The sequence below is a fragment of the Eublepharis macularius genome, chromosome 12 (genome assembly GCF_028583425.1).
Source record: "Eublepharis macularius isolate TG4126 chromosome 12, MPM_Emac_v1.0, whole genome shotgun sequence".
In the NCBI taxonomy this organism is placed as follows: domain Eukaryota; kingdom Metazoa; phylum Chordata; class Lepidosauria; order Squamata; family Eublepharidae; genus Eublepharis; species Eublepharis macularius.
In genome coordinates, this window is record NC_072801.1 from 80,211,346 (window position 1) to 80,237,025 (window position 25,680).

General features: G+C 62.0%; 2 protein-coding genes across 5 annotated transcripts in view; both read left to right on the plus strand.

Annotated features, from left to right (window-relative positions):
* Nucleotides 1-11,382, plus strand: part of KIF1C (kinesin family member 1C) — a 41,655-nt gene extending 30,273 nt beyond the window's left edge. For all 4 annotated transcript variants that reach the window (XM_054995102.1, XM_054995104.1, XM_054995105.1 and 1 more), the window contains exons 6-23: nucleotides 569-634; nucleotides 726-904; nucleotides 1,182-1,293; nucleotides 2,120-2,197; nucleotides 2,312-2,377; nucleotides 2,722-2,797; nucleotides 3,300-3,378; nucleotides 3,509-3,654; nucleotides 3,933-4,090; nucleotides 5,056-5,135; nucleotides 5,420-5,495; nucleotides 6,087-6,166; nucleotides 6,297-6,391; nucleotides 6,774-6,857; nucleotides 7,219-7,399; nucleotides 8,026-8,098; nucleotides 8,292-8,933; nucleotides 9,654-11,382. In XM_054995102.1, the coding sequence (XP_054851077.1) occupies nucleotides 569-634; nucleotides 726-904; nucleotides 1,182-1,293; nucleotides 2,120-2,197; nucleotides 2,312-2,377; nucleotides 2,722-2,797; nucleotides 3,300-3,378; nucleotides 3,509-3,654; nucleotides 3,933-4,090; nucleotides 5,056-5,135; nucleotides 5,420-5,495; nucleotides 6,087-6,166; nucleotides 6,297-6,391; nucleotides 6,774-6,857; nucleotides 7,219-7,399; nucleotides 8,026-8,098; nucleotides 8,292-8,933; nucleotides 9,654-10,340 (2,958 nt within the window). In that variant the 3' untranslated portion in view covers nucleotides 10,341-11,382. The remainder of the gene's footprint in view (nucleotides 1-568; nucleotides 635-725; nucleotides 905-1,181; nucleotides 1,294-2,119; nucleotides 2,198-2,311; nucleotides 2,378-2,721; nucleotides 2,798-3,299; nucleotides 3,379-3,508; nucleotides 3,655-3,932; nucleotides 4,091-5,055; nucleotides 5,136-5,419; nucleotides 5,496-6,086; nucleotides 6,167-6,296; nucleotides 6,392-6,773; nucleotides 6,858-7,218; nucleotides 7,400-8,025; nucleotides 8,099-8,291; nucleotides 8,934-9,653) is intronic.
* A 2,796-nt stretch (nucleotides 11,383-14,178) lies between these two features.
* Nucleotides 14,179-20,551, plus strand: PCOLCE (procollagen C-endopeptidase enhancer). Its single transcript, XM_054995156.1, has 9 exons — nucleotides 14,179-14,376; nucleotides 14,786-14,894; nucleotides 15,335-15,596; nucleotides 17,877-18,001; nucleotides 18,183-18,319; nucleotides 18,724-19,019; nucleotides 19,267-19,338; nucleotides 19,608-19,778; nucleotides 20,246-20,551. The coding sequence occupies exons 1-9, from the start codon at nucleotides 14,279-14,281 to the stop codon at nucleotides 20,404-20,406; spliced, it is 1,431 nt and encodes a 476-aa protein (XP_054851131.1). The 5' UTR covers nucleotides 14,179-14,278; the 3' UTR covers nucleotides 20,407-20,551.
* The last annotated feature ends 5,129 nt before the right edge of the window (nucleotides 20,552-25,680 follow it).

Consider the following 25,680-nt stretch of genomic DNA (forward strand, 5'->3'; position numbering starts at 1 on the left):
GGGGTGAGCGCCAGGCGGGCGCTGGGGAGGGAGCCGAGGGGCTCTGTCCGAAGAAGGCCGGTCTGGCCCAGCTGAGACTCCTTTGAAGGAACGGGGGTGGGGATTGCTTCGGATGGCCCTTCTCTTTCTGCCGGCTTCCCTCAGGGTCTGCTCTCTGGGGCGGGTGATTGCGTTGCTGAGTCGAGTCGCTGCTGGCTGCCTTGGGGACCCATCCTCTAGCCTAGTTTGGCTTCATAGTTGCTTTCCTGAGGGGCTCTTCCGCTCGGAAAAAATAAACTGGAGCCTTGTGCATGCTTGAAGACGGGCTAGCGTTTCCCCCTAGCATAGGACTTGGGACCATGAGAGCCAGTGCTAGGCTCCAAGCCTGCCAGCCAGAGGGATGGTTTCTGCCGCCCAACTAAACCTGGCTGCCCCTCTGAGCTCCGGGCAGCGCTGCTCGTTGCGGCCCGAGTTGACTGGGTTGATCAGGAACCAGGGGGGTGTCCTCCCCCCCCCCGTCCACCTTGAGCCACGTCCCTCCTGCCAGCTGTTGGCCCCTCTGCCTAGCGTGCTCTCTTTCTCTCTCTAGCTCTGCGAAGACCTTTTTGCCCGAGTGAATGAGAACAAATGCCCCAACCTCTCCTGTTCCGTGGAGGTAAGTGCCGAACTCTTCCCCTTGTTCTCAGCCCCATGTTTGCCGAGTGCCCCTTCCATCACTTTCTTCCCTGGCCCTGCCTTTGTCCCAGGTGAGCTATATGGAAATCTACTGTGAGCGTGTCCGTGACCTCCTGAACCCCAAGAGCCGCGGGAATCTGCGTGTACGAGAGCACCCCATCATGGGGCCCTACGTGGAAGACCTCTCCAAGCTTGCAGTCACCTCCTTTGAGGATATTGCTGACCTCATGGATTGTGGCAACAAAGCCAGGTATGCTCCTTTGCTGGCAGAGACTGCCAGGAGTCCTGGTGCCCACCAAGGGGTTGTGTGGGAAACCAGGGCTTGGTGGTGGTTCCTGTTTGGGGCTCCCAGTATATCAGCAGCAAGTACGGTGATGAGCCAAATCCTCCAGTTCTTCCTACACGTGGAGGGGGTGACCCACCCAAGTGTTCCTGGTGTTTGACGCTTCCGTGACGTGGAAAGCATCCATGGCTCAGTGGGGTGGGGGGTGCTTCTCGTGCCAATGCGCGCCTGCACCTTCCTCCAGGACTGTGGCTGCCACCAACATGAACGAGACCAGTAGCCGCTCCCATGCAGTCTTTACCATCGTGTTCACTCAGCACCGGCATGATGAGCTCACGGACCTCGACACGGAGAAGGTGAGGGGGCGTGGCAGTCGTGGGAGGGAGGGGCGGCTTGTGCCCACGGGGAGAAGCAAGCGCTCCTCCAGGCTGGGTGTTCTCTTGGCTTGTGCCTGTTGCTGCTGGGCAGGCTGTGGCACCTCCATGCCAGGAGACCCCAGTGGAATCCAAAGCAGGCCGGTGCCGTGCCTGGAGTGCTGGCTTTGACCACCTTTGGCCATGAGGTCGGGGGCTGAGCCTGTCTGTTCTATGCACTAGGAGGCAGAGCAGTGCAGTGGTTAGATGGTCAGGCTAAGAGCTGGGCGATTGGCTTCAAGTCTGCATTCTGACATGCAGCCTGCTGTGTGGCCTTGAGCTGGGTGCTTTTTATGAGCCAGACCTACCTCACAGGAATGTTGTGTGGATAAAGCAAAGGAAGGAAAAGCCACGTTTTCTGTCCTGAGCTCTTTGGACGAAATTTTTTATCTTGGGAGCTCTTTGTGATAAAAATGTGTTAAATAAAGGAGTAATCTTGATTTCCTCCAAGGAATTCAGAATGGTGCACGTGGTTCTCCTGCACCCATTTTATCCTCCCAGCAACCCTGCATGGTAGGTTAGGCTGAGTGTGTGTGATGGGCCCACGGTCACTCAGCAAGCTTCCATGGCACAGTTGGGCCTGGAGCCGGGTCTCCCAGAGCTTAGCCGTTACTGCACCCTGGCGCCGACTGGCAGGCCTGGCATTCCGCCGTGCGTCATGCTTGAGCTGTGAAGAGGAGCGCTCGGGCTGCTGTTACCCAGAGTTGGAAATGGGGCCGTGATCTGGGTTAGGGAAGGCCGCGTCCCCCAAGCGCTTCGTGCCTTTCAGGTCAGCAAGATCAGCCTGGTGGACCTGGCTGGGAGTGAACGTGCCGATTCGTCCGGAGCAAAGGGCATGCGGCTAAAGGTGGGCAGGCCTGGCAGGATCCCGAGTGCCGTGCTGGGGGCAGGGGGGTGCCTGCCTGTGCATGAGACGGGGGGATGGTAATCTCTCCTCCTCCCTCCCTCCCTTTCCCCCCAGGAAGGTGCCAATATTAACAAGTCCCTCACCACCCTGGGGAAAGTGATCTCGGCGCTGGCAGAGATGGTGAGCAGGCGCTCTTCCGGGTCTCGACAGAGTTCCGGGCTCCTCCTCCCTCCCTCCCTCGGGCAAAGGGGTGTCCGGTCCCTGCAGGGTGGAACGGTGATGCCTCACAGAGAGAGGCGTGGCGGGGGTGGGGGCCAGCCAGCTCCCAAAGCACCAGACTTCCCACAGTCCCGAGGGATGCCTGGAAAAAGGTTTCTGGGGAAGTGGCTCGTAATGTCTTGCAAGGCTCCTCTAGAAGCCGTCGCCAGTAGATGGGCCAGAAGTTCTGGAGTTCTCCTGCTTTGCTGCTGGGTGGTGGGAAGGGGAGTCCCGGCCTGCCATCTCACCTCTTCCAACTTTGCCAGCAAAACAAGAAAAAGAAATCGGAATTCATCCCTTACCGGGACTCGGTGCTCACGTGGCTGCTGAAAGAGAACTTGGGTGAGTGTGTTGGAGGCGGTTTGGGTCGAGGCGGAGGCTGGAAATGCAGGGAGGGCTGGAGAGCCAGGATTCGGGCCACCCAGGCAGCTCAGGGGGTCACAGAAAGGGAAAACAGATGACGGGGCAGGCAGGACTGAGGCTTCTAAAGCGATGCCTGGGGTGGGGAGAGCGGCCGGAGGGGACTTCCTCTCCCGAAATACGAGACCTTGGGGCACCCAGTGAAGTTTCTGGGCAAGCGTTCAGGCGTGGGGCTGGGGAGAGGAGCGTGGGTGCAGGTCCTGGGGGGGGAGCGGAGGGTTCCTGAGCTGAACGCCTCCCGAGCCCCGTGGTGCCACCGGAGGGGTTGGATCAGGGGAAGGAGGCTGGAAGGAGCCTGAGCTCTTGGACGTGGCTCCGTTCACGCCACGCCACAGCCAGAGGGGAGGACCTGGGCATATTTCCCCTTGTCCTGACTCTGCCCCACTTGCGCCTCCTCCACCCGCTTGTCTTCCCTGCTCCCCAGGAGGCAATTCCCGCACGGCCATGATTGCTGCCCTCAGTCCAGCTGACATCAACTACGAGGAGACGCTGAGCACCCTCCGGTGAGCCCTGGGCGGAGAGGGCAAGGGGAGGGCAAGGGGCGTCAAGAGGAAGGGGCCCGGCTGCCTTGGCTTGGCAAAAAGCAGCCTCGTCGCTTACTCCCCTTCCCTGGGCTGTCTCGCTCTCTCCCAGGTACGCCGACCGCACCAAGCAGATCCGCTGCAATGCGGTTATCAACGAAGATCCCAACGCCCGGCTCATCCGCGAGCTCAAGGAGGAAGTGGCCAGGCTGCGGGACCTCCTCTCTGCCCAGGGCTTATCGGCCATCACTTTCCGTGGTACGAGCGCTGGAAATGGGACAGAGGGAGGGGGATCAGCACACGCTGTGCCTGCTTAGGAGCCCCACCTTCTTCTTCCTTCGTGTGGCCCAGGGCTGAGCAGACACAGGCGAGCCCAGAATGAAGTCCCTGCTAGGTTCCTGCGAGCAGCGGGCCAAGACTGGGGAGCCCGCCCCCCCTGCAGAGCGGGAGACGTTGGGGTTGGCTTCCTCCAGCCACTGCCTTCACCGTGGTCTGATGGGAGGCGGGTGCGGCTTCTGACTCGGTGTGCTTTTCAGGTTCAAAGCCCGATGACCTGGACGGTGGCGCCAGCCTTCCCCCTTCGCCTTTTGTGCCCACGGCTGAATCGCCCCTCTCCCTCAATGGGGAGTCGGAGCCCTACTCCAGCCTGGAAGATCAGATTATCTGCACAGAGGAGGCCATGGAGAGGCTGCAGGTGGGTTGGAAGAGGCTGCCCCGTGCGGCGCCCCAAGGCCAGTCATTCGGCCAAAGTCTCCAGCCGGCATATCCCTCTCTTTGAGAAGGAAGGAGGCAGAAGGTGCCATTTGTTGAGAAGCGGCCAGGGCAGGGATCAGGGCAGGATCGTTCATCTCGTTTCCCGAAGTAGAGCGCGCCATTTTATGCGTGCATACACGCGAGGAGGGCCCCACGAGCTTTCAGCTGCACTGGAGTCACCGCTTGTGTTCTGAGAACGCCAGAGGAACTGGTTGGGGCCTGCCCGTCTGGGTGGCACTCCCCCCCACCCCCAGCAGGATTCTGCAGAATTTCCTGCCTCGTGCTGCACCCACCGTCTAGCAGGACAGCGACTCTGGTGCTCCCGTAGGCGCACTAATGGTCCCAAGCGCAGTCCCTGCCCTCTCCAGTTGAGAGGGTCCCTGGCTGAGGGAGCAGCCGTTTTGGAGAGCCTCTGCCTGCCGGGGTGGGCAGTGTGGCACTGAGTGGTTTGCCTGGGTAATGGCTCACATTCCTCCGTAGCACCGACGATCTTCCTTAGGCCCTTTCTGCTCTCTTGCAAGCTACCAATCTTGGTGGTTCAGCTGCCTGGGTGGAAACTCTCAGCAGGCCAGCGACGCCAGCTTGTCTTTGATGCCCTTTCCGGAAGTGCAAGCCAGGCAGCCTGCCTCACCCCAGACCTCTGAAGCTGCCTGGTAGCGAGTCCTTCCCGCGGTCCATCCAGCCGAGGACACCCTTCTCTGAGCGGTGGTTGTGGGACATCTGCAGATGGAACCGAGGTTGTCTGCACACCAGGCAGGGGCTCAGCCACGCAGCCTCGGCCCTGTGGTCTCCCAGCCCCCCTCACCACCAAACGTGGCTTCAACTGCGGGTGAAAGTCCCGGATAGTGAAGGGGTGTGCGTGGACCCAAGAGGAATGAATCCAGGGTCACTTCCTTGTTTTTGTAGGAGACAGAGAAGATCATCGCCGAGCTCAACGAAACATGGGAAGAGAAACTGCGCAAGACGGAGGCGATCCGGATGGACCGGTGGGTGCGGCTGAGGCATGCCTGTTGTGTGCGTGCGCGGAAGCAGGGAGCGTGCCTCCTCCTCAAACGCCTGAACGGATACAAGGGGGACTCGTTTTCTCTGGCTTCAGCCTGGAGCAGAGGCCCTCATTCCTGCCTCGGTGCAGAGCTGCATGTTCGGGGCAGTCCAAGTCTGCTTCCGGGGGGGGGGGGGTGCGTTCCTTCCGAGTTCCCGCCTCGGGCGTGCCTGGGCTTCCCTTCCATCCCTTGGCTGAGGGGGTCGCGTGCGTTGTCCTTCCTTGCAGGGAGGCTCTCCTGGCGGAAATGGGTGTGGCTCTCCGAGAAGACGGGGGCACCGTGGGAGTCTTCTCTCCCAAGAAAGTAAGTATGTGTAGCAGGGGGGCACAGCCCGGTGGCCAGCCGTGGCTGCTTTCAGGAGCCAGAGTGCGTCTTCACACGTGTTCCTCTCGGGCAGCTGTCTGGCAGGCCCTGTAGGACTGCTGTCAGAGTGAAATAGAATTTAAAAGTTAGCAAACTTTGGGGAAAGGCCAGTTTGTCCCAAGATAAATGAGAAGTCAAACAGCATCTTCCAAGACTTAACGACGTTTATTTCCTGGTTTGCTTCTGAGAGGCACAGCTTGTTTCTTCTGAAGACTCACGAAAGTGCATCTGGAAATAAATAGTGTTATACTTTAAAGTGCCCCATGGGACTTCTCTTTTATTTAGCTGCAACAGAGTACCCCTTTGGAAGCGGTTTGTTCTAGGTCTTTGTGAAGAAAGCTTGCTCTGAAATGTCTCTGTGGGGGTGGTGACCAGCGATGCAGTTCTCCATAGTACCTTGCCAGGTGTTCTAACACTGTGGTTAGAAAGGAGCAGGAGGCGGGGGAACACGCACACACGCGCGTGAGAATGGGCCACCTGCAGAGGCAGCCCCCCTCCTGCACCCCCACCTTGATTCCGTGTCCTTTGCAGACTCCACACCTGGTTAACTTGAATGAGGACCCCCTGATGTCGGAGTGCCTGCTCTACCACATCAAGGATGGCATCACCCGGTGAGAACTTCTGGGCTGTGGCTGGTTGGACGGTGAGCGTGCTGTGGGCCCCTCTGAGCTGTCCCCAGTTATTCCTTTGCGCCTCCCCCCCAGCTGCCACCCCCTCTGGATTCTTCTTTTTGTGCTGCAGAGTTGGCCAGGAGAACGTGGACATCAAACTGACGGGGCAGTTCATTAAGGAGCAGCATTGCCTCTTCCGCAGCGTCACCACAGAGTCGGCAGAAGGTAGGTTGCGGGCCTGGGGGACGGGGATGTTGAGGCTTCGGTATCCGCAGCAGCAGAACCAGAATAACGACTTTTCCTCTCCCGTCTCTTATGCTTGCGTGGAGCAGAGTGGCCTGGCTGCAGGCGAGTGAGCCAGCAGGTAGTAGGAGGCGGTTGGTGGGGCCTGGGGCTGCGTGACCAGATGACGCGCGTCCTGCTCCCGCCTCTTTGGCCTCCCTCCTGTCTTGTAATTCAGCCTCTGGGGTGTGGGGCTGACTTGAGGTTAGCTGTAGCGCAAAGGCTGAGTGGATGCAGGACCTTGTGCCCCACAGCTGGCCTGGCGCCGGGGGGGGGGGCCTTCCAGAGAGAGGCTGTGCTGATCTCCGGCTCCTTCCCCTTTCAGTTGTCGTCACTCTGGAGCCGTGCGAGGGCGCAGAGACCTATGTCAACGGGAAGCAGGTGACGGAGCCGCTGGTGCTGAGATCAGGTAGCGTGCGGGGTGCCCGCTGGAATGCCCGCCAGCCCATCAGGAGGGGGCCTGGGCTTGGGCCGCCTTTGGCCAGCAGGGGTTGGTCTTGGCCGAAAGACCAGACGGGCAGGCTCCCTTTGGGTGACCCACCCAAGACAGCCCTCTCCGGTGGCAGGTCGTGGGCCGCCCCCCCCCCGAAGGTGGCCAGACCCGTGAAAGCTGGCGCAGCTTTGGTCCACTGCACTGGGCCAAAGAATCCCCCGCTGGATCCTGCCATTTGGGACCGCCGCCTCCGGACGAGCCCTCGTCCCGCCCCCTCGCGCCTTGCTCCGCCCTGATGCTGAGCCCCTCCCCCGCCTCTTGGTTTTCACCTCTCAAGGGAACCGAATCGTGATGGGCAAGAACCACGTTTTCCGCTTCAACCACCCAGAGCAGGCGCGCATGGAGAGAGAGCGGAACCTGCCCCTCGAGAGCCAGCCGGAGCCGGCGGACTGGACCTTTGCCCAGCGGGAGCTGCTGGAGAAGCAGGGCATCGATATCAAGCTGGAGATGGAGAAGAGGTGCGCGCGTGCGCGTGCCCGCGTGTGCTGCAGACGCGGAGGGGAGAAACACGGCGGCTGCCGGGAGACCAGCCCTCACAGCAGCCGCAGAGCCTGGAGGCCCCGCGTAGCCTGCGAATGCCAAGGGGGGTGGGGGCAGGGGGGCTCCGACCGGCCTGCACACCCTCCCGGAGCTCATCCGCTGCAGGCCCCTCCACCAGGTGGTCACACGGAACAGCAAGGAGGAAACGGGCTTTCGGGTGCCTCTGAGTGGGGCATGCAAACCCCAAAGAGCTCGGCTGGGAAAGTTTTTAGGCTGCTCCCGGCACGAGTCTTCAAGGTGGCTAACAAGCGGGCTAAGAGCAAATTGTTCAAATGAAAATATTACCACCCATCTAAAATGAGCTGTTATCAGGACACACAGCCCCCCACCCCCATTTCAGTCCAGTTTTGGAAGGCCACCTAGAAAAGAAGTGAGGTGTGGGGGCAGCCAGAGACGGCCCCCATCTGGGGCAGGGAATGCCACAAAGAGCCAGTGGGGCTGGTTCCTGGCCGGCTGGGCTGGCGGCCAAGCCCAGAGTTGTAGTGAGGCCTGCTTTACCGTACCGTGACAACGGCTCCTCCTCCTCTCCCTCCCCCCCCCTCAGGCTCCAAGACCTGGAGAACCAGTACCGGCGGGAGAAGGAGGAGGCCGACCTTCTCCTGGAGCAGCAAAGACTGGTACGGGGCGTGGGGGGTCAGGATGGATCCCCGTGCCCTGCTCAGAGACCCTTGCAGGCGCGGGACCGAAACCTCTCCCTTTTGTGTTGCCCCCTGAGGGTGGCTGCCTCTGAGTGAGGCTGTGTTGTGGTGGGGGGGGGTGGCGGGGGGGAATCTGCCCTCCGTCCAGCCCTGCCCTTTCCCTCCCTGGCAGTATGCAGACTCTGACAGCGGTGACGACTCGGACAAGCGCTCGTGTGAGGAGAGTTGGCGGCTCATTTCCTCGCTGAGGGAAAAGCTCCCAGCCACCAAAGTGCAAACCATTGTGCGCCGGTGTGGCCTGCCGAGCTCAGGCAAGAAGCGGGAGCCATTGCGTGTGTACCAGATCCCGCAGCGCCGACGAGTGGCCAAGGACCCCCGCTGGCTGACGCTGGCCGACCTCAAAATGCAGGCCGTCAAGGAGATCTGCTACGAGGTGGCGCTCAATGACTTCCGCCACTCCCGCCAAGAGATCGAAGCCATGAGCATCGTCAAGATGAAGGAGCTTTGCCGCCTCTATGGGAAACGTGACCCCAATGAACGGGACAGTTGGCGGGCCGTGGCCCGGGACGTGTGGGACACTGTTGGGGTGGGTGAGGCTGATGGCACTGCTGGCAGCAGCGGCACTGGGGGTGGGGCCTCCGATGGCCGAGCCAGCACCCCCGGCAGTGATGTCGAAGACCTCCGAGCTCACATCGACAAGCTGACCGATATCCTTCAAGAGGTGAAAATCCAAAACAACATGAAGGACGAAGAGATCCGTTCCCTGCGAGATCGTGTGGTCAAGATGGAGCGCGTTATACCCATCTCTGCCCAGGTGAGCTGCCCTCCGTGATGCCTCACCGTGGCCCCGTGCCGTGCGGGGGACTACAGCGCACTTCCGTCTTGCACCCTCTCTGGCTTCAGACTGAATGGGAATGAAAGACAATTGCAGTCCTCTGGCTGCAGAGCAGATTTGCGTGTCTTTCCACCTCAAGAGCCTCTTGTGATTTTGCTCCCTGCTTGAGCGTTTGAAGGGAGGTGACCCTAGTTCATGTTTTGCAGATGGGGGTGGGGTAAAGCAGAGGGAATGCGTCGCTTAAACCCCACAGAAGCAGACCTGAGCCCTTGTCCTGGTCGTTCGCTCTGACTCGGACATGCTGGCGCTTCAGGTGACCGAGAGCAGCTTCCCCTTCGACCCAGTTTCTGGGGCAAGGACTCGCACGCTCTGCATGCAAAGACCTGTGTTCTGCAGTGTGTAAATGACATGCACACAGGATGGGGATGCAGTATTGGTGTGTGTGTGTGTGTGTGTGTGTGTGTGTGAGAGAGAGAGAGAGAGACCAGAGTTGTTCCCTGGGTGCAAAGGGGTTCATTTGCTCCCCTCCCACCCGCTCCATGCACTCGCATGGCTCATCTGGGAAACGGCCCCTTCCCCACGGCCCCTTCCCCAGAGTATCATGGAGCTGAGGGTAGGGATCGGGGAGGAGGCTGCAAAGGGGGGGGGACAGAACAGACTAGACTGCAAGTGCCTCTTTCTCTGCCCCCTTCACTGCAGGAGGATGAAGACCTAGAGAACGAGTGGGGCTCCTTGCTGCTTGCAGAAGGCCTGGTAGCAGACAGGGAAGCAAAGGAACAGCCCGGCAGCCAGGAGGAGGCGGAGGCGGCTTCTTCCTACGACCGGGTCTCCCGCCTGATGGAGAAGGACCCTGCCTTCCGGCGGGGGCGCCTCCGCTGGCTTCGGCAGGAGCAAGCCCGGCTCCAGAATCTGCAGCAGCAGCAGCAGCTTAGTCGGGCCCTGCGCCGCACCCAGCCGCACAACGCAGCTCCTGGCAAGTTCATCCCCCCCCAGGACTGCAAGCTGCGCTTCCCCTTCAAGAGCAACCCCCAGCACCGCTACTCCTGGGGGCCCAACTCCGCCTTCATGGTGGGGGGTGGCAGTGGGGAGAAGGCGACTGCGGCCAGCGAGGAGGCCCCCCCGCCTGCCTGCCAAGGGAGCCCTCAGCCTCCGCGTCAACGCACGGCCCGCCCTGCCCGGCGCAACTCCCTGGAAGGCGGGCATCGAGGCAGGCGAGCGCAGGGCCAAGAGCGTTGCCAAGCCCGCAAGCACACCTTCTACCCCCTGCAGCACCAGCCGTACCCCCAGCACCGGCCTAGCAACCCTGGCAGCAGCACCCCACCACGCATGCGCCGGCAGAGATCAGCGCCGAACCTGCAGCAGGAACAGCGTGAAAGCACTGTGTAATGGGGGGCGGGGGGGGGCGGGTGATGCTGAGGCTGGAAGGAAAGGGGAAGGAGGGGCCCCGGATTCCCCCCGCCCCGCCCGGCCCAGCCTGAGTGAGGGGCAGCTGCTGTTGGACTTGAGCCTCTCCACCTAAAATACTTGTTGTGATAGGGCGGGGGGGGGGGAGATTTGGGGCATGAGGAGGTGGTGGGTGAGGGGGAGTGGAGCCTGCTGGGTGGTTTGGGAGGGGGCAGTGGAAGGAGGAGGGACTATTTGTGGGGATGCCAAAGATACTAGAGTAGGAAATGCAGGAGGCCTTGAGGGGAGGGGGGAGCCTTGTGGTGGCAGGAGGAGGAGCAGGGGCCTTTGTGATGAGGGAAATAGGAAGGAGGCTGGAGAAATGGGGGGGGGGCTAAAGAGGGAAGGGCTGTACAAAGCATTTAGTAGGTTGTGGAAGTGCGAGGGAGAAAGGCCAGGAATAGAAGCCAGCAGTAGGGAACTGGGACGGCGGCGGTGAGGGCTTCAGGTGATCCTCTCTAGGAGGGTGGGGGGAAGAGGCTATAACTGCTGGGGAGCAACACACACACACACACCCCGCACTGCTCTGTCTTGCCTGCAGTCTTGGTTAGGACGATCCAGCCCGGGGGGAGGCATGAACTTCTTTCCTTGCTGGGGTTTCGGCTGGACACCACGGCTTCCTGCTTGCCTGTCCACTGGTAGTTTCAGGTGGGTATCTATGTTGGTCTGCTGTAGAAAAACAAGATTTGGGTCCAGTAGCATCTTAAAGGGGTATGAACTTCTGAGAGTCACAGCTCCCTTCTTCAGATACATTTAGAAGTGGACATACGAAGGGTTTTATCCAGCCAGAAAGTGGAAGGAATATTTAGAGTAAGGGCGTAAGGTATAATATAATACTGTAATGAGCTTGATAGAGTTGGGGATGTGAAAAGCAGGAAATTGGCATCTGTAGTGTGAAATAAATCCTATTTTCCTATTAAGCCCAGGGGGTGGGGGGGTGTCCATTGTTTTGCATTTGCAAATAAACTCCGTTTCCACAATCTGACTTTGTGATTTTCCTTTGGTTTTTTTTTCTGCCTGAGAACTGCTACTCTTAGGTCAGCGATGGCATGTCCTAGCAGATTGAATCCCCCCCCCCACACACACACACACTGGTCTTTGAACGTTGTGACTTTTGATAGCAGATTTGTGTCCGTTTGGTCTTCCGCGAAGGGGCTGGCCTGCTTGTCCAATACAGAGAGTGGGAGGGCACTGCTGACGCCTGATGGCATACCTCACGTTGGAAGAGGGACACGTGAAGGAGCCCGAGCGGGTATCGCTGGTGCTGTTAGGGCCAGTGATGGTGGTGTGGGAGTGGGCACGGGGTGGGGGTGGGGGGCGAGTGGGCACCTGGGTTTATTGCAGGCCCTGGTCCCAGAGTGCCTGGCCGTGTGGGGAGTGCGTTGGTGTGAGTGAGGGGTTGTTTCAAGTGGGGGGGGGCTGCCTGTGGGCAAGAGGAGGTTTGCCTCCCACTCCCTTGGGATGCTCTGGCTGTGCCGAGCTGTTCAACTGATGAAAGGAGTGACTGCTGTGAATACCTCCCACCCTTCCTTAATATCCCACCTTCTGGCTGGATGAAACCCTGCCTGCTTCTCCTTTGGAAGGGATCTTGCAAAGGAAAGGAAGCTTCGACTGTCAAAAGTTCATACCCTGAGAATCTAGAGGGATCTGCAGGGTGATTCTGGACCCAGACCTGGTCTTTCAGTGGGGAGCACGGAGCAGCAACGGTGCAGCCGAGCGGAGCAAGGCAGGGGGGGCCTTCCAGTGCCCAGAAGATCAGCAAAATCCACGCCCCCCCCCGCCCCCCCCCCCGGAGTGACAGGCGGTGGTGCAGGCAACTCCGGGAGCCCCCGGGGAGCATCTTGGTGTAGGGCTTCCTCTGCTGCAGGGGGCAGGTCGGGGGGGGGGGGTAGTAGCTGTCTGCTTTCACCAGCAGTGCCTGGGATGGGGGCTCGGGGAGACTGGCGGGAGGGGGGGGGTCCTGCTCTTGCAGCCGCATCTCTCCAGGGTGGGCTGCGGCGAGCCCCCCCCCAGGAGTTCCTGCAGACCTGAGTGAGCCTCAGCGAGAGTTGCCAGCTCGGGGGGGGGGGGCGGTGATGCCTGGGAGCCCCGCCCCTCGCAGCTGGTCTCCTGGCCGGGCGCGCCGCTCACTTGCGCCTGGAGACCAGTTGCAGCGCTGGGCGTGCTCCAGGGCCCACCTGGAGGCTGGCAACTAGCCCTGGCCCGGGAGGGGGACCAGCCTGTTGTGCCTTCGCACGTGCTTTTCGGGGCGCTTTGGGATCCCGTGGTGTGTGTGTGTGGGGGGGGGGGGGAGACATGGTGCCTGGCCCGCCCCCTGCCGGGTCGCGGCGCCTGCAGGATCCTGTCGAATAAAGGTGACTTCTGCCTCGCTCCCCGCTGCGCTGTCTTCCTGGGGCGGGGCGGGGCGGGGCGGGGCGGGGGGATCCGCTTGCTCGCCGCGCCCACGAAGGGATGCGCGGGGGTCCCTCGAGGCCTCGCTTTGGCCGGCCAGGGAAGCCCTCGGCGGGGGTGGCGCTCTGCGCGTGCTCAGAGGCGGAGGGCGGCCTCTGTTCTCGCCCCCTTAGCGCTGCCGGGGAGGTCGACCGAGAGCGGCTGGCCCCGATTGGCCGCGCTCCGCCGCCCGTCATGCGCCCCGTGATCGGCGCGAGCCCTTCTCGCAGACCGAGCGCCTGCCGTGCGAGCCCCGCCTCTCGAAAGGCGCCGTGGGCTGAGCCCGATCGGGGGCCGCGCTCTTTCGGGTCCGCTGCTCCCGCAGGGCCGGCGGCAGCGCCGTCAATGTCAAGGACATTTCCGGGAGCCGCGCAGTTGGGCGCATCGGTGCAAACGCGCAGGGGGTGCAGCCCGCAGGAACCGAGCAGAGCTGGAGAAACGCTGAGGTGGCGAGTCTGAGACTGACACGTTACGCGACGTCGAACGACCCGGGAGGCGCGTCCCCGGCGCGACAGCGAGGCTCGCTCCGAGGGGCGAAGTCTGCGGGCCCCAGCTCTGGGCTGGCGCGCCCTCTGAGTGCGGCCGCTTCCCGGCAGCGCAGCCTCCTCCCCGAGTCAGGAGCCCGCCTGAAGCCTTCGGTCGGGCATCCTTTGCGGGAAGCCGGGGGAGTGGGAGCGCCCCCCTCCCCCGCCCCGGGCCTCCTGGTGGGGCGCCGCCCCCTCCCGCTTGCGACTGCCCGGCGGGACGGGAGGGGCTCTGCGGCCAGGCGCAACCAGCGCGCCCACGGGGGGGCGGACGTGGGTGGCGGGGCGCAGTTCGCGCTCCTTGTCCCGAAGAAGAAAGAGCCGCTTAGCACGAGGGCGGGCACTTGCGCTCCTGCTCTTCCCATGTTAGTTATTATTTATTACATTTCTGATGTTATTCGCCATGCGACGATGTATGCCACCCACTAAAGTTGCCAACCGCCAGGCGGCGGCGGGATATCTCCCGGAATTGTAGCTGACCTCCAGGCTACAAAGATCAGTCCCCCTAGCGAAAGGGGCTGCTTTGGGGAGAGGACTGTGTGGCATTGCCCTCCCCAAGCTCCAGGAATTCCCCGATCTGGAGGTCGCAACCCTGCCACCCGCCCAACTTTCTCGGTTGCTCCCGGCCCCTCGGTGCTGCGGGATGCCGGCGAGCGGAGGCGTCGGGCCGGCCTTCCCCAGGGCTGCGGGAGGGGCGCCGGAGGAGGCGGCAGCCCTCGCGCTCTGCACGTGTTCGGAGGAGCCCCGCCCGCGGCGGACCGCAGACTCCGGCGGCCCGGCCCGGCCCCCTTGGAAGCAGCTGCCTCCCGCCCGCCTCTTCGCTCGGGCGCCTCCAGTTGCCTTTGACGTTCTGCGCGGCGCGGCAGGAGCAGCTCGGAGCCCGGCTCCTCGTCCGCCCCGTCCAGCCCAGCCCGGCGCAGCGCCGCGATGGGGCCGGCCGCCCTGGCCCCCCTGGTGCTGCTCTCGCTCCTGCAGCCCAGCCCCGCGCAGAACCCCACGGCAGCCCCCGCCGGCAACCACTCCAGGTACTCCCCCCCCCCCGCCCCGCCCCGACGGCAGCCGCCTGCCCGCGCGTCCGTCGGGCGCCCAGCCGAGGCCCGAGCCGAGCAGCCGCGCCCGCTCCGGTTTGTGCGGCGGTGGCAGTTCTCGCCCCCGCGCCCGTCGCATCTGGAAGGGCTTAGGCGGGAGGCTGCGCGGCTGCCAGGAGCGAGGCGCGCCAAGCGGATTCCGGGAATTCTTGCGAAAGGCGTCCGGCGCTGCAGGGAGGGAGAGGGAAGGCCCGGCCAGCCCCGAGGCCGCTGCTTTCCCGGGCGGCTGCTCTCCCGGAGACCTCCCTGCCCGGCGCCAAGCGAGCGCTACGGCCCGAGCCCCCCTCTCCGGCGAGGCTCCCGGGACGCCCTGGCCACGCAGCCCTCTCTCTGTCTGTCCGCCCAGGCCTGTCTTCCTCTGCGGGGGCGACTACACCGGCGACACCGGCTACATCGCCAGCGAGGGCTTCCCCAGCCACTATCCCGCCAGCAAGAGATGCACCTGGACCATTACGGTAACTGGCGGCCTGCACGGGCCTCGGGGCCTGGAGCAGCGCCAGGGCTGGGCGAGTCCAGGAAAGCGCGGCCAAAGGGCTGCCGGCTGCTTGGCACCGCAAAAGAAAGCACTCTGTGCTTGCTCAGGAGCACTCTGGCCTGGGGCCACGGGTGCGGTTGCTGCATCACGGGGGGGGGGGGGCCTCAGTGAATCCCTTGCCAGTCTTCCCCAGAGGAGCAGGGTCGCAGGGAAGGGATAAGGCTGCATGGGAGGGGCCCCCCTGCTCACCCCAAGATAATGTTATCCACAGTCGGAGGAGAGGGGTGGGGTGTTTATTGCAAAAATCAGAGGAGGGTGACACGGGGGCTCCGCAAATTATCCCGAGAGGGGCTGAGTCCTGGCGGCTTCTCTTCCTGGGCTGCTGGTCCTCACCAGGCCTCTGGCCTGCTTGCTCCCCAGGTGCCAGAGGGCCAGGTGGTGATGCTGTCCTTCAGGGTGTTCGACGTGGAGCCAGACCCTGTTTGTCGCTATGACTACCTGGATGTGTACAATGGGCACCTGGCAGCAGAGGGGCAGCGCCTGGGCCGTTTCTGTGGCACCTTCCGCCCAGGAGCCATCCTCTCCACCAGCAACCGCATGATGCTGCAGATGGTGTCGGATGAGGGGACCGCCGGGCGAGGTTTCCTGGTGTGGTACAGTGGGGGACTTCCTCATGTCAATGGTAAGGGGGCTTCCTGTTGAGGCTACAGAGCCTGGCTTTAGGCTCTCAGCCCCCCCCCCCCGTTCCAAAATGCCCAATGTCCCTTCAGCACCTTTGCCAGGGGAGAAGGGAATGCGGGGGGGACGGACCTGCTCAGTTCCATGGGCTCTTTTCCTATTAAGTAGCTTTGAAATAAGGTTTGAACTCAAGTAATTCGGAAGGTCTTGATGGCTACACGTGTTCAAAACAGTTTCCCTCTTTGCCCCCAAGTGACTCAACACCTGACCAAACGTAGCTGGTCTGTGAATTCTGGAAAGATGTTAATACCAAGCCTACTTAATTGATAAGCCAGCAATTCCGTTCTGGGGCAGGAAGGTTTTGGAATCTCTCACCAAACAGCCGTTGGCACGTTCCGTCTCTTTCTGGAATAGTCCAGTTCCCTGAGACTGGCTTTATAAGTGTCACAAGAAACTCCCATGATTTCCTCCCTCCCATATAATTGCATAAAATCAAGTCCCTGGTGTAGGAAGTGGGAAAATTCAGCTCGACCCCTTAAGGAGAACCCCTCCCCTGTCAGTACTTGGGACAGGAGGTCTGGCATCCGTGCTCAAGTTCCGGGATCTGCAACTCCGGCGATGTTGGTGCTCCCTGAAGCCCTGCTGCCTGAAGCCTAAAATGGAGGGGAAGGTGGGGTGGCAAGTGGCCCCACCCCATCACATGCCGCTTGCTTGCTGCCGCCACGCCAAACCGCAATGTACAGGCCTTTTTCTCGAGTGCCCGCTGGGACAAAGGAAGCAGGCGGCCCATCACAAAGATGAATAACAACATCCAACAACTTAACACCCACTGAGAGCTGTTTATAAAGTGTATTATTACTATCCCCACAACAATCGCCCTGTGAGGTGGGTGGGGCTGAGAGAGCTCTGAGAAGCTGTGACTGGCCCAAGGTCGCCCAGCTGGCTTCAGGCAGAGGAGAGGGGAATCAAACCCGGTTCTCCAGATTACAGTCCTGCTGCTCTTATCCACTACACCAAACTGGCTCTCAATTCCTGGGGGCTATGGGACCATTGGGGAGGGAGGCTGAGACCCCAAGGGACTTGCCACACTTTCGTGCAGGACCCGTGTCTCCTGGCAAGGTCTAGGGGGGAAGGCCAGGACTCTGTAAGCTTGGGGGAGGGGGTGGTCCTGAAGGAGGCCCAGCTGTTGCTCTGAATGTGGGGTGTGTGTGTGTGTGTGTGTGTGTGGAGGGGCTTGGGAGCTCCGCTGGGAGCGAACCATTGCCAGTGTAGGTGGAAGGGACTGTGGGGCAAAGCTGGGATGCCAGCTGGCCTGCTGGCCACTGCCTCCAGAGATCCCCTCCCTTCTGGGCCAGGCCTGTCCTGCCTGCCCTTGGTCCCCCAGCAGGTCCAAGCTGGACACTTCAGTGCTGGATCCTCTAAATCTCTCTTTCCTTGTAACCCATCATTAGCAAGAATTCTGCGGTCTCCCAAATTGCTGCTTTGCTGGGCAGGATTCTTCCCCCTTGGGGGCCTCCCCCAGCTGCTCATCGCCCCTCCCCCGTGGTTTGCGGGCCAAACAAGATTCACCCATTGGCTCTGCCAGTGCCCCACCCCTTCCTTCCCTGCCTTTCCCTTCCAGTTACTGGCTTGGGGCTTTTCACTAGTGAGCAGCGGGGGGGAGCCCTGACAGCTGCCCAGTCCCTCACCGCCACACAACAGGCCTGGTTTATGAGAACAAAACTGAAGAAGTGTTTGGCCTGGAGATCTCCATTCTAAAAAAGCTTTAGCTGGAATGCAAGACCACAGTGAAAAAGAGTTGCACGCTTGTGCATGCAGAGCATGCAGCCATTTCCCAGCTTGCACGTGGACGTGTGGTGGCAACCGCTTGCACGGGAACGGAGGCGTTTGTGTGGAAGTTTCCAGGGTCTAGTTCTCTGTGCTCATGTGCACGTGGGAAGGCAGGCCGGCAGAACATTTGCCACAAGGGGCATGTGATCAATTGCACACACCTCTTCTTTTGAACCGACACTGCAACAAGATGGCGACCCAGCTCTCCCCTCTCTGCCTTCTTGGGGATGTGAGAGCGAGCAGCCCGGAGGCCAGGGGGCATGCATTGCCCTGGCAGACATCCTCCCCCCGCAAACAGTTCCTTGTATACAGACACCGGCCTCCTTTTCTCTTTGACGCAGCAGCATTTGCAAGGGTGGCTCAGGGGCTTGCCCACATGAATTCTTTCCTGGGGTCTCTTGGTTGATTCCTCCGGCTCTGACTCCACTTTCACTCTATTTATTAATTTTTGCAGAGAACCAGTTCTGTGGCGGAAAACTGGAGAAGCCCCAGGGCACCCTCAAAACCCCCAACTGGCCTGAGAGTGACTATCCCCCTGGCATCAGTTGCTCCTGGCACGTCATTGCCCCCAAGGACAAGGTGACCTAGCAAGCGGGAGGGAGATTTGGAGCCCGCCCAGCCCTGGCCCCTTAGCATTGCCTCCCCACCCCTTGCCCCCAGTCCCTCGAAACCCCTTTCACCCTCCCTCATGTCCCAAAGGCTTTTGGCGAATGCATTGCAGAGGGGCGGGCATTTGATGCCTGCTCTTTTTATCGCCTAGGTGATTGCATTGACCTTTGGGAAATTTGATGTGGAGCCGGACACATACTGCCGCTATGACTACGTTGCAGTTTTCAATGGGGGTGACCAGGACGACTCGCGGCGAATTGGCAAGTTCTGTGGGGACGCTTCCCCCAGGTATGACGGCACTTTTGAGGGCCCAAACGCAGCTTGTGGTGGACTTCCTGCCCGCTCTGGAAGGCGGCTTCAGCCCTCCCTTCTTGGTTCATAATGAGAAACTGATCCAGGAAAATCTGATATTTATATTGGTTTTCAGTGATGTGAACAAAACAGTTAAATTCTAGCCCCTGAGGTGCTTGGAGGAAATTAACAGGCAGAAGAGATGGTCTTGCAAGGAGCTTTGCACTGGACAAGCAGCCGAGGTTTGGCAAGCTTGTGCTTCTTCATCAGGGCGCCTAAACAGGGGAGGAGACTTCACACCTCCTCGGGCCATTAAGAGATTTGAAAGCCCTGACAGTTCAAGTGCTTTAAGGTGGTCTCCAGAGGTGGGGGAGTCTCTTCATTCCTCCTTCTCTCTTCAGCCCGGTCTACTCTGACGGCAACGAGCTGCTGGTCCAGTTTGTCTCGGATCTCAGTGTCACGGCTGACGGCTTCTCTGCTTCTTACTCGGTGCACAGCCGCAACGAGCTGGAGGACAAAGCGGTTTCCAGGCCCCCAAGCCGCGTCTTCCCAGGCACCCGGCCAACTCAGCCGGGAAGCAAACCTGTCCCATCAAAGCCCAAACCTGCCAGCAAGCCGGCAGGGCCTCCCAAACCGGCATCAGTCCCAAAGCCGAAACCTCAACCTGGCGCTGCGGTGCCCACAGCAACAAGCCCCAGTAAGGAGCTCGATGGGGGGCACCGGCAGTGCCCAGCTAGCGGAGACGGGGCTGGGATGTCACAGGAGACGGGGCACCCTGGTGGTCCTGGCACCGTAGAGAGGGGGCCCCTGAGCATGTGCAGAGCACCCAAGTACGCTTTAGAGGGAGAGGGGCGGGGGGCTCTCCAGGAAACAAGGAACCAGGCGGTGGGGGGGGGGGCTGAAAGGGGTAATGACTCTGCCCCTCCCTCTCTCGCTGCCCCCAGGCGACATCGCGTGCCCTCAGAGATGCCGCCGGACAGGAACTCTCCAGAGCAATTTCTGCGCCAGTGATTTTGGTAAGATGTTTGGGTGCACCGATGTGCAGGGGGCATGTGCGTGGCGGGGGGCTGTTTTGAGAGCCTTAGGGTAGACTTGCTGGCATGAAAGTGCACCCCCACCCCTCAGTTCTGCCAAGAGCCACCAGAAGAACTGCACCGCCAGCACCTGCTTCAGGTCTGGCTTTCCCGAGGGAGCTCCCCCCCCTGCCCGTCCCCCCAGCTTCCTTTGCAGCTTTGGCTGTTGCAGATGGCGACTTCACGCACCCCTCTTCTCTCCACTTGCACAGTGCTCACAGGCACCGTGAAAACGGCCGTGCGAGGCGCCGGGGACAGAGTCACTGCCACCGTGACACTCATCAACACGTACAAGGCGGGTGCCCTTAGCCTCCCTCCCACAGGAAGCGATGCCACCCTCCGCCTGGAAGTGCCCTGCAGGCAGTGCCCCATCTTCAAGAAAGGTGAGTGCTGAGCAGGCCCCCTCGGAGCCCCCCTCCATTCTGTGCAGGTCCCGTAGTGCTCTTGGTCTCCTCCACAGGCCTCTTGGTCGCTCTTTTGCCCAAATTCTTGGGGTACTAAAGGGGCTGCAGAAGCCCCCAGCGGGTTGGCTGCGGGTCCAAGGTTTCTCCAGAGTCCAACTTATCCTCCCCCAGAGGAAATTAGCCAGAGAATCTGACGCACTCTGGTGGGTGGGAGGGGGCAAATGGGGAGGCAAAGGGCCCAATGGGGCAGGCGCTGAAGCAGCCTTGGAGCAGGCTGAGGCCCTGGAGCTGCTCGGGCTGGCCTGGGAGGGTCTCCCCGGCCTCTGCTTCCAGCCTCCAGTGACTGTGTGAGGCAGGGTCTTGGTGGCCGGCTGCGGCTCCTGTGGCGAGAGCCACAGTGCCTCTCGCTGGCCTCCCTGGAGCATTGTGTGTCTCGTCCCTTGCAGGCGGCAGCTACATCTTCATGGGCAAGGTGGATGCCGATGGAGTGGGGCTCCTTCTGCCCAGCAGCTTTGTGAGTCCTTTCCGACAGCAGCAGCAGCACCAGATCCTCACCAACATCAGCAAACGCCCTTGTGCTGCCCCTGCGGCCAGGAACCGGACCTGAGCTCGCCTTTCCGTTGGGCCTGCTGGCCTGCCAACTTCCGGACACAGCAGCCCTGAAGAGGGGCTTCTGGCACCCACGCCCAGCTGGAGCCGCCTCACTATATCCAATAAAAGGGGGAGGCCCTGCTGCCCACTCCTTGTGCTCATTTGCTTGCAGCTGTCTCCTTGTGCTCTTGCCCGGGGCCCGCCCACTCCCACACCCCTTCCTTCAGCTCTTCTGTCCACAGCCGTGCATGGAACATGGAAAGCACCAAAGCGGCGGCGGGGGGGGGGGGGGACCATCGCCACAGCACATTCCGGAGCATGGCACAGCCCTTCATGCCAGGCCCTGGGCTTGCCGGTTGGTGGCCCCCCCTTCAGCGCCTGCCCAGAACTCCGCAGGCTCGGGGCGGGGGCGGGCGGGGGGGGCTCCTTGGGGGCGCGGCTGGCCCAGGAACCCGGGTGCTGCCAGGAAGCGCTGGGCTAGCAGTGCCCAGGGGAGAAAGGGGGACGCAAGTCCCTGGGTGGGTGCCGAGAGGGGGGCGCCCCCCTCCCCCGGTCCCGCGGAGCTTTCCGGGCCTGCCCGAGCCTCCTTGCTCCGCAGCGAAGCCGCCCGGCCGCTCGGGGCTGCTGACGCAGGCGCGGGGGTGGAGGGGCGGGAGGCCTCCACGTGGCCGGGCGCCTGGCAGCTGCCGGCCGCTCGAGGGGGCCGCCGTGGAGGGCCTCCCCGCTCGCCTCCGAAGCCGCTCGCCAGAGGGACCCGAGAGCGGGGCCTGCGCCGCCCTTCAAGGCTGGCGGCGGGCGCGGGAGGGGAGGGGAGGGGCCCCCTCGGGCCTTCGGAGTCCGGCCCTCTCCAGAGGCGCTTGCCGCGTCCTGCCCGCCCTTCCCGTGGCGCTCCCCGCTCGCGAGCCCGGAGCAGCTGCGAGGGGGCCCGGCTGCCTGGCTGGCGTGCTGCGGCGGGGCGAGGCGGGCAGCAGCTCGCGGAAGCCAGCCTTCGCCCGAGGCCCGGAGAGCCGCGGCCGGGCAGAGCGCGGGTTGCCGCCGCTCGCCGGCCGGCCGGCCAAAGGCTGGTCTGGGGCGCCCCCTCGTGGCTGCGGCCGGCCTCGGGAAAAGGAGGCGGCGGCGGCGGGGGACGGGGGGCAGCAGGCAGACCGACCAGCCGCTGTCCCGACGCGACCCCTAGGCCAGCCGGGCCGCCAGCCAAGCCGGGGAGGCGCAGGTGGGCCGCTCCGCTCCGCACGGCTCGGCCGCCCCTTCCTTTTCGGCCGGGTCTAAGTCTCCGCGGGCCCAGGCGCGGGAGCGGCAAGGTCGGCGGGGCGAAGGCCCCCGGGGCCCTGCCCGCTTGGCTCCAGCAGCGCCCCCCAGCCCCCCGCCGGCGGCGGCGGCGGACCTGTGGGTAGAAGGGCCAGGCCGGCCGGGCAGCGGCGCGGAGCAGCGAGGCGCCGGTCCCCGCTGGGGCTGCCGCAAGAAGCCGGGCGCGCGTCAGCGCCGCGCGCACCTGCGCAGAGGCCCTTCTCGGCCGCGGCGGGAGCGCGCGCGCGGCGGCGGCGGCGGGACCGGAGCGGCCGGCGCAATTGGCGCGGGCGAGCCTCGGGCGGGGCTTGGACCCGGCGCCCCTCGGCGAGCGGGGCCTCGGGCGGCGCCGCGCGCCACCTGCAGCGGCCGGGCGGGGGGAGCGCCCTCCGGGACAGGTGGCCGCGCATCTCCGGCCGGCGCCCCGCAGCCGCAGCGCCGTCCCGCATCCCGCTGGCCCGGCGGCCCCTGCTCTCCCGTCGGTGCAGAAGGCGCGGCCGGCCGGGAGAGAGCCCAAGGCGGCGGCGGCGGCGGCAGCGCGGGCAGGTCTCCGCCGAGCGACCCGCGGCGCGCCCCCTCCGTTCTCCTCCCCGCCGCCCAAGCGGCGGCGTTTCCCTCCTGCGGCGCGATCGGGCCGGGCCGAGGGGCCCTTCGCTCTGCGCCCGGCATCGCTCCCAGCCCCGAAGCGACCGAGCCGCCGGCGGGCCGCGGGGGCCGGGCGCGGCCCGGGAGGCGGCGGGAGATGCGGCGGGGGGCCCGCCGGCGGGGGGCCTCGCTGCTGCGCTCCAGCGAGGTGCCCCCCAGCGTGACGGAGAGCTTCATCCTGAGCGGCTACCGCTGCCCCGGCTCCACCTTCGCCCAGTGCCTGCTCTCGGCCTTCCAGCCCACCAACGAGACGGGCAACTTCTGGACCCACTTCCTGGCCGTCTTCGTCTTCGCCTTCCACTTCCTGGAGCAGTTCTGGAGCGAAGGGCCCGGGCCCCGGGAGCTGCTGGACCCTTTCTACTACCCGCTCTGGAACTACTTCCTGGGCGTCTGCGGCCTCCTGGTAGCCAGCAGCATGGCGCACCTCTTCAACTCCATGTCCCTGGCCATCCGCGAGATCTGCTTCTACATCGACTACGGCACCATCAGCGCCTACACCGTGGGCTCCTCCTTGGCCTACTTTTACTACATCCGTCCGCCAGGCGCCCCAGCACGGGTGCCTGGTGCTGCCAATCTCTCTTCCAGCACTTGGCTGGGCAGGGAGGACGTTGGCTGGCTCTCTGCCTTGGTGGCTCAAATGGGCACATGGTTCGAGGCCTTGTATGTGCCCACAGCTTGCCTCATTGCCCTCTTCTGTACACTGGCCTGTTGCAGCACCCGCCACCAGTGGCCACGCTACCGCTACCTTATCCGCACGCTGGTCTTCTTGCTGCCCTTTGTGGTGGTCTCCATCCCGGTCTTCCACAAGCTGTGGTGGGCTGGCGGAGGCCAAGGAACCGGCCGCTTCTTCCTTCGCCACTGCTTCTGGCTGCTGGCCTCTGGGATCTTCAACGTCAGCAAGATCCCCGAGCGCTTCAGCCCTGGCAAATTCGACATCTGGGGCCACAGCCACCAGTGGTTCCACTGCTGCACCTTCATGAGCATTTTGGATGAGCTCTACATGATTCGAGGGGAGATCCAGGAGCTGGGCACAGGACCCCCACTTCTGCCCAGGGTGCCAACCTTTCTCTCCACCTTTGGAGTGATGCTGCTCCTGCTTGTGCTCCTGGCGAGCGTCGTGGGCTGGTTTGGGGTCAGAGCCTGCACCAGCCAGCAGCACAGCAAAGGGGACTGATGGGCCGAGGCAGGTCTTGGGGGCCTTCCTGACTTGCATGGGCACTGGGAGCGGCGCAGGGACTGGCAAGGCTGGGGGCCTCCCGTTCCTGCTCTCGACAGCGTTCACTGGATTGGACTGGGGAGTGGTTGGGGCAGATGTGAGCAGTGGAGAAGCAAGAAAGACACGCGGGGCGACTTGGACTGAGCAGCGACTCTGGAGACGTGCTGCTCCCACCCTCTGTCGGATGAGGCGGGTATGTGATTGGAGCCGACAGGCAGATCTCTGCAGCATCCCTGTGCAAATACTGCTCAAGCAGGGAGTGGAAGGAAAAGCAGAGATTGGGGCGGTTTGTTTTTCCAGCAGGCAAATCTGTGGCCTTCAGTGGGGAATGCTAGAGGGAGATTTCCATTTGTGTTTGGGAGGCGCACCGGGTCAGCGGGAGAGCGGAGATGCCACTGAGGAGCCAGGGTGTGGGGCTCTTCTGGGCAGCCGAGGGGGTGGTCAAGCCAGACTGACACAGTGGGAGGGGCTCCCCTCCTGGCTTGGCCTGGGCCCTGAAGCCCTGCCTTCTGGAGAAAGGCTTGGTGTGAGATGGGGCATCTGGGCTTGGCAAGGTGGTTTGGAACGGTGTTTCCCCCTGCGCCTCTAGGAGAGAGGGTCTGCTTTAAAAAGACAAAACACGGCTTAAGGTCTCCTGACAAAGTCCCCCCCTCCTCCTGAGCCAGCCTCATCCCCCCCCCCCAGTTCCCAGGCTCACAGACCAGGTTTTCATTCTCCCTAAATATATACATGCACACATGGCTCCGTTGTGTGTTTAATGCACAAAAATAGGGAGTGGGGGGAGGGGAGAAAGCTGCAGTAAAAATAGCTTGAGTGGAAACTTGTGCTGACACCTCCAGACAGGCCCGCTCAGCGCCTGGTGGCCGTTCTACAGCACCAAGGGGTCACTCGCCCCTTCCCCAGCACTCAGGCTAGAAGGCCATCTCCACTCCTCCCCCCAACTGAGAAACTGAGGCCCGAGCTCAGTAGTGCAATGGCTGCCAAAGGACAGGAAGATGGGAGGGTGGCAAGCCGGTGGGGCAGAGCAGACCACCCCTCACTTCCATGTGGAACTGGCCACAGAGCGGGAAGCGGCAGGCGTAGAAACACAGAAACATTACTAGGGGCCAGCATGGCTTGCTCAACAGGTCATGCGGGACTTTCCGTATCTCCGTTTTTGAGAGAGTGACTACTTCATTGGATCAGGGGAATGCTGCAGAATAGTTTATCTTGATTTCAGTAAGGCTTTTGATAAGGTCCCACTTTCTGGTTGACAAGTTGGTGACCTGGGGTTTGGATCCTGTTACTGTTAGACGGATTTGTCGGTTGATGGATGGCACCCGAAGAGTGTTAGTTAACGGTCCCTCATCCTCTTGGAGAGGAGTGACAAGGGGCGTGCTTCAGGGATCGGTCCTGCGCTGTTCAACATCTTTATAAAAGACTCAGATGAGGGAATAGAGGGAATGCTTACTGAATTTGCAGAGGATACTAAATTGGGAGGTGTTGCAAATAGAAGAGTCAGGAAGGATACAGAATGATCTTGACAAGCTGGAAAACTGGGCTAAAAGAAAAAATGAATTTCAACAGAGATAAATGTAAAGTTCTGCATTTAGGTAGGAAAAATCAAAGGCATATAGGATGGGGGAGACTTGTCTTGGCAGTAGTACATATGAAAAGGATCTAGGGGTCTTAGTAGACCATACGCTGAACAGGAGTCAGCAGTGTGATGCAGCAGCTAAAAAGGCAGATGTGATTTAAGATTGCATCAACGGTAGAATAGTGTCCAGATCACATGAGGCGATGGTGTCACTTTATTCTGCTCTGGTTAGCCCTCCGTTGGAGTACTGTGTTCAGTTTTGGGCACTAGAGTTTAAGGAAAATGTTGACAAGCAGGAATGCGTCCAAAAAAGGGCAACCAAGATGATGAGGGGTCTGGAGACCAAGTTTTGTTCTATGAGGAAAGGTTGAAGGAGTGTGTTATGTTCAGCCTGGAGAGGAGGCGACTGAGAGGTGATAGGATAGCCCTCTTCAAGTATCTGAAGGGCTGTCACAGAGAGGACTGAGCCAGAGGTGTTTTCTCTTGCCCCAGAGGGTCGGACCAGAAATAACAAGCTAAAATTAAAGCAAAAGAGCTTTCGGCTAAACATCAGGAAGAACTTCCTG

Coding starts and splice junctions, on each gene's coding strand:
- PCOLCE (XM_054995156.1), top strand. CDS start 14,279: ATGGGGCCGGCCGCCCTGGCCCCCCTGGTGCTGCTCTCGCTCCTGCAG. Junction 15,597..17,876: donor GGGACTTCCTCATGTCAATG/GTAAGGGGGCTT, acceptor TAATTTTTGCAG/AGAACCAGTTCTGTGGCGGA. Junction 19,020..19,266: donor GCCCACAGCAACAAGCCCCA/GTAAGGAGCTCG, acceptor CGCTGCCCCCAG/GCGACATCGCGTGCCCTCAG.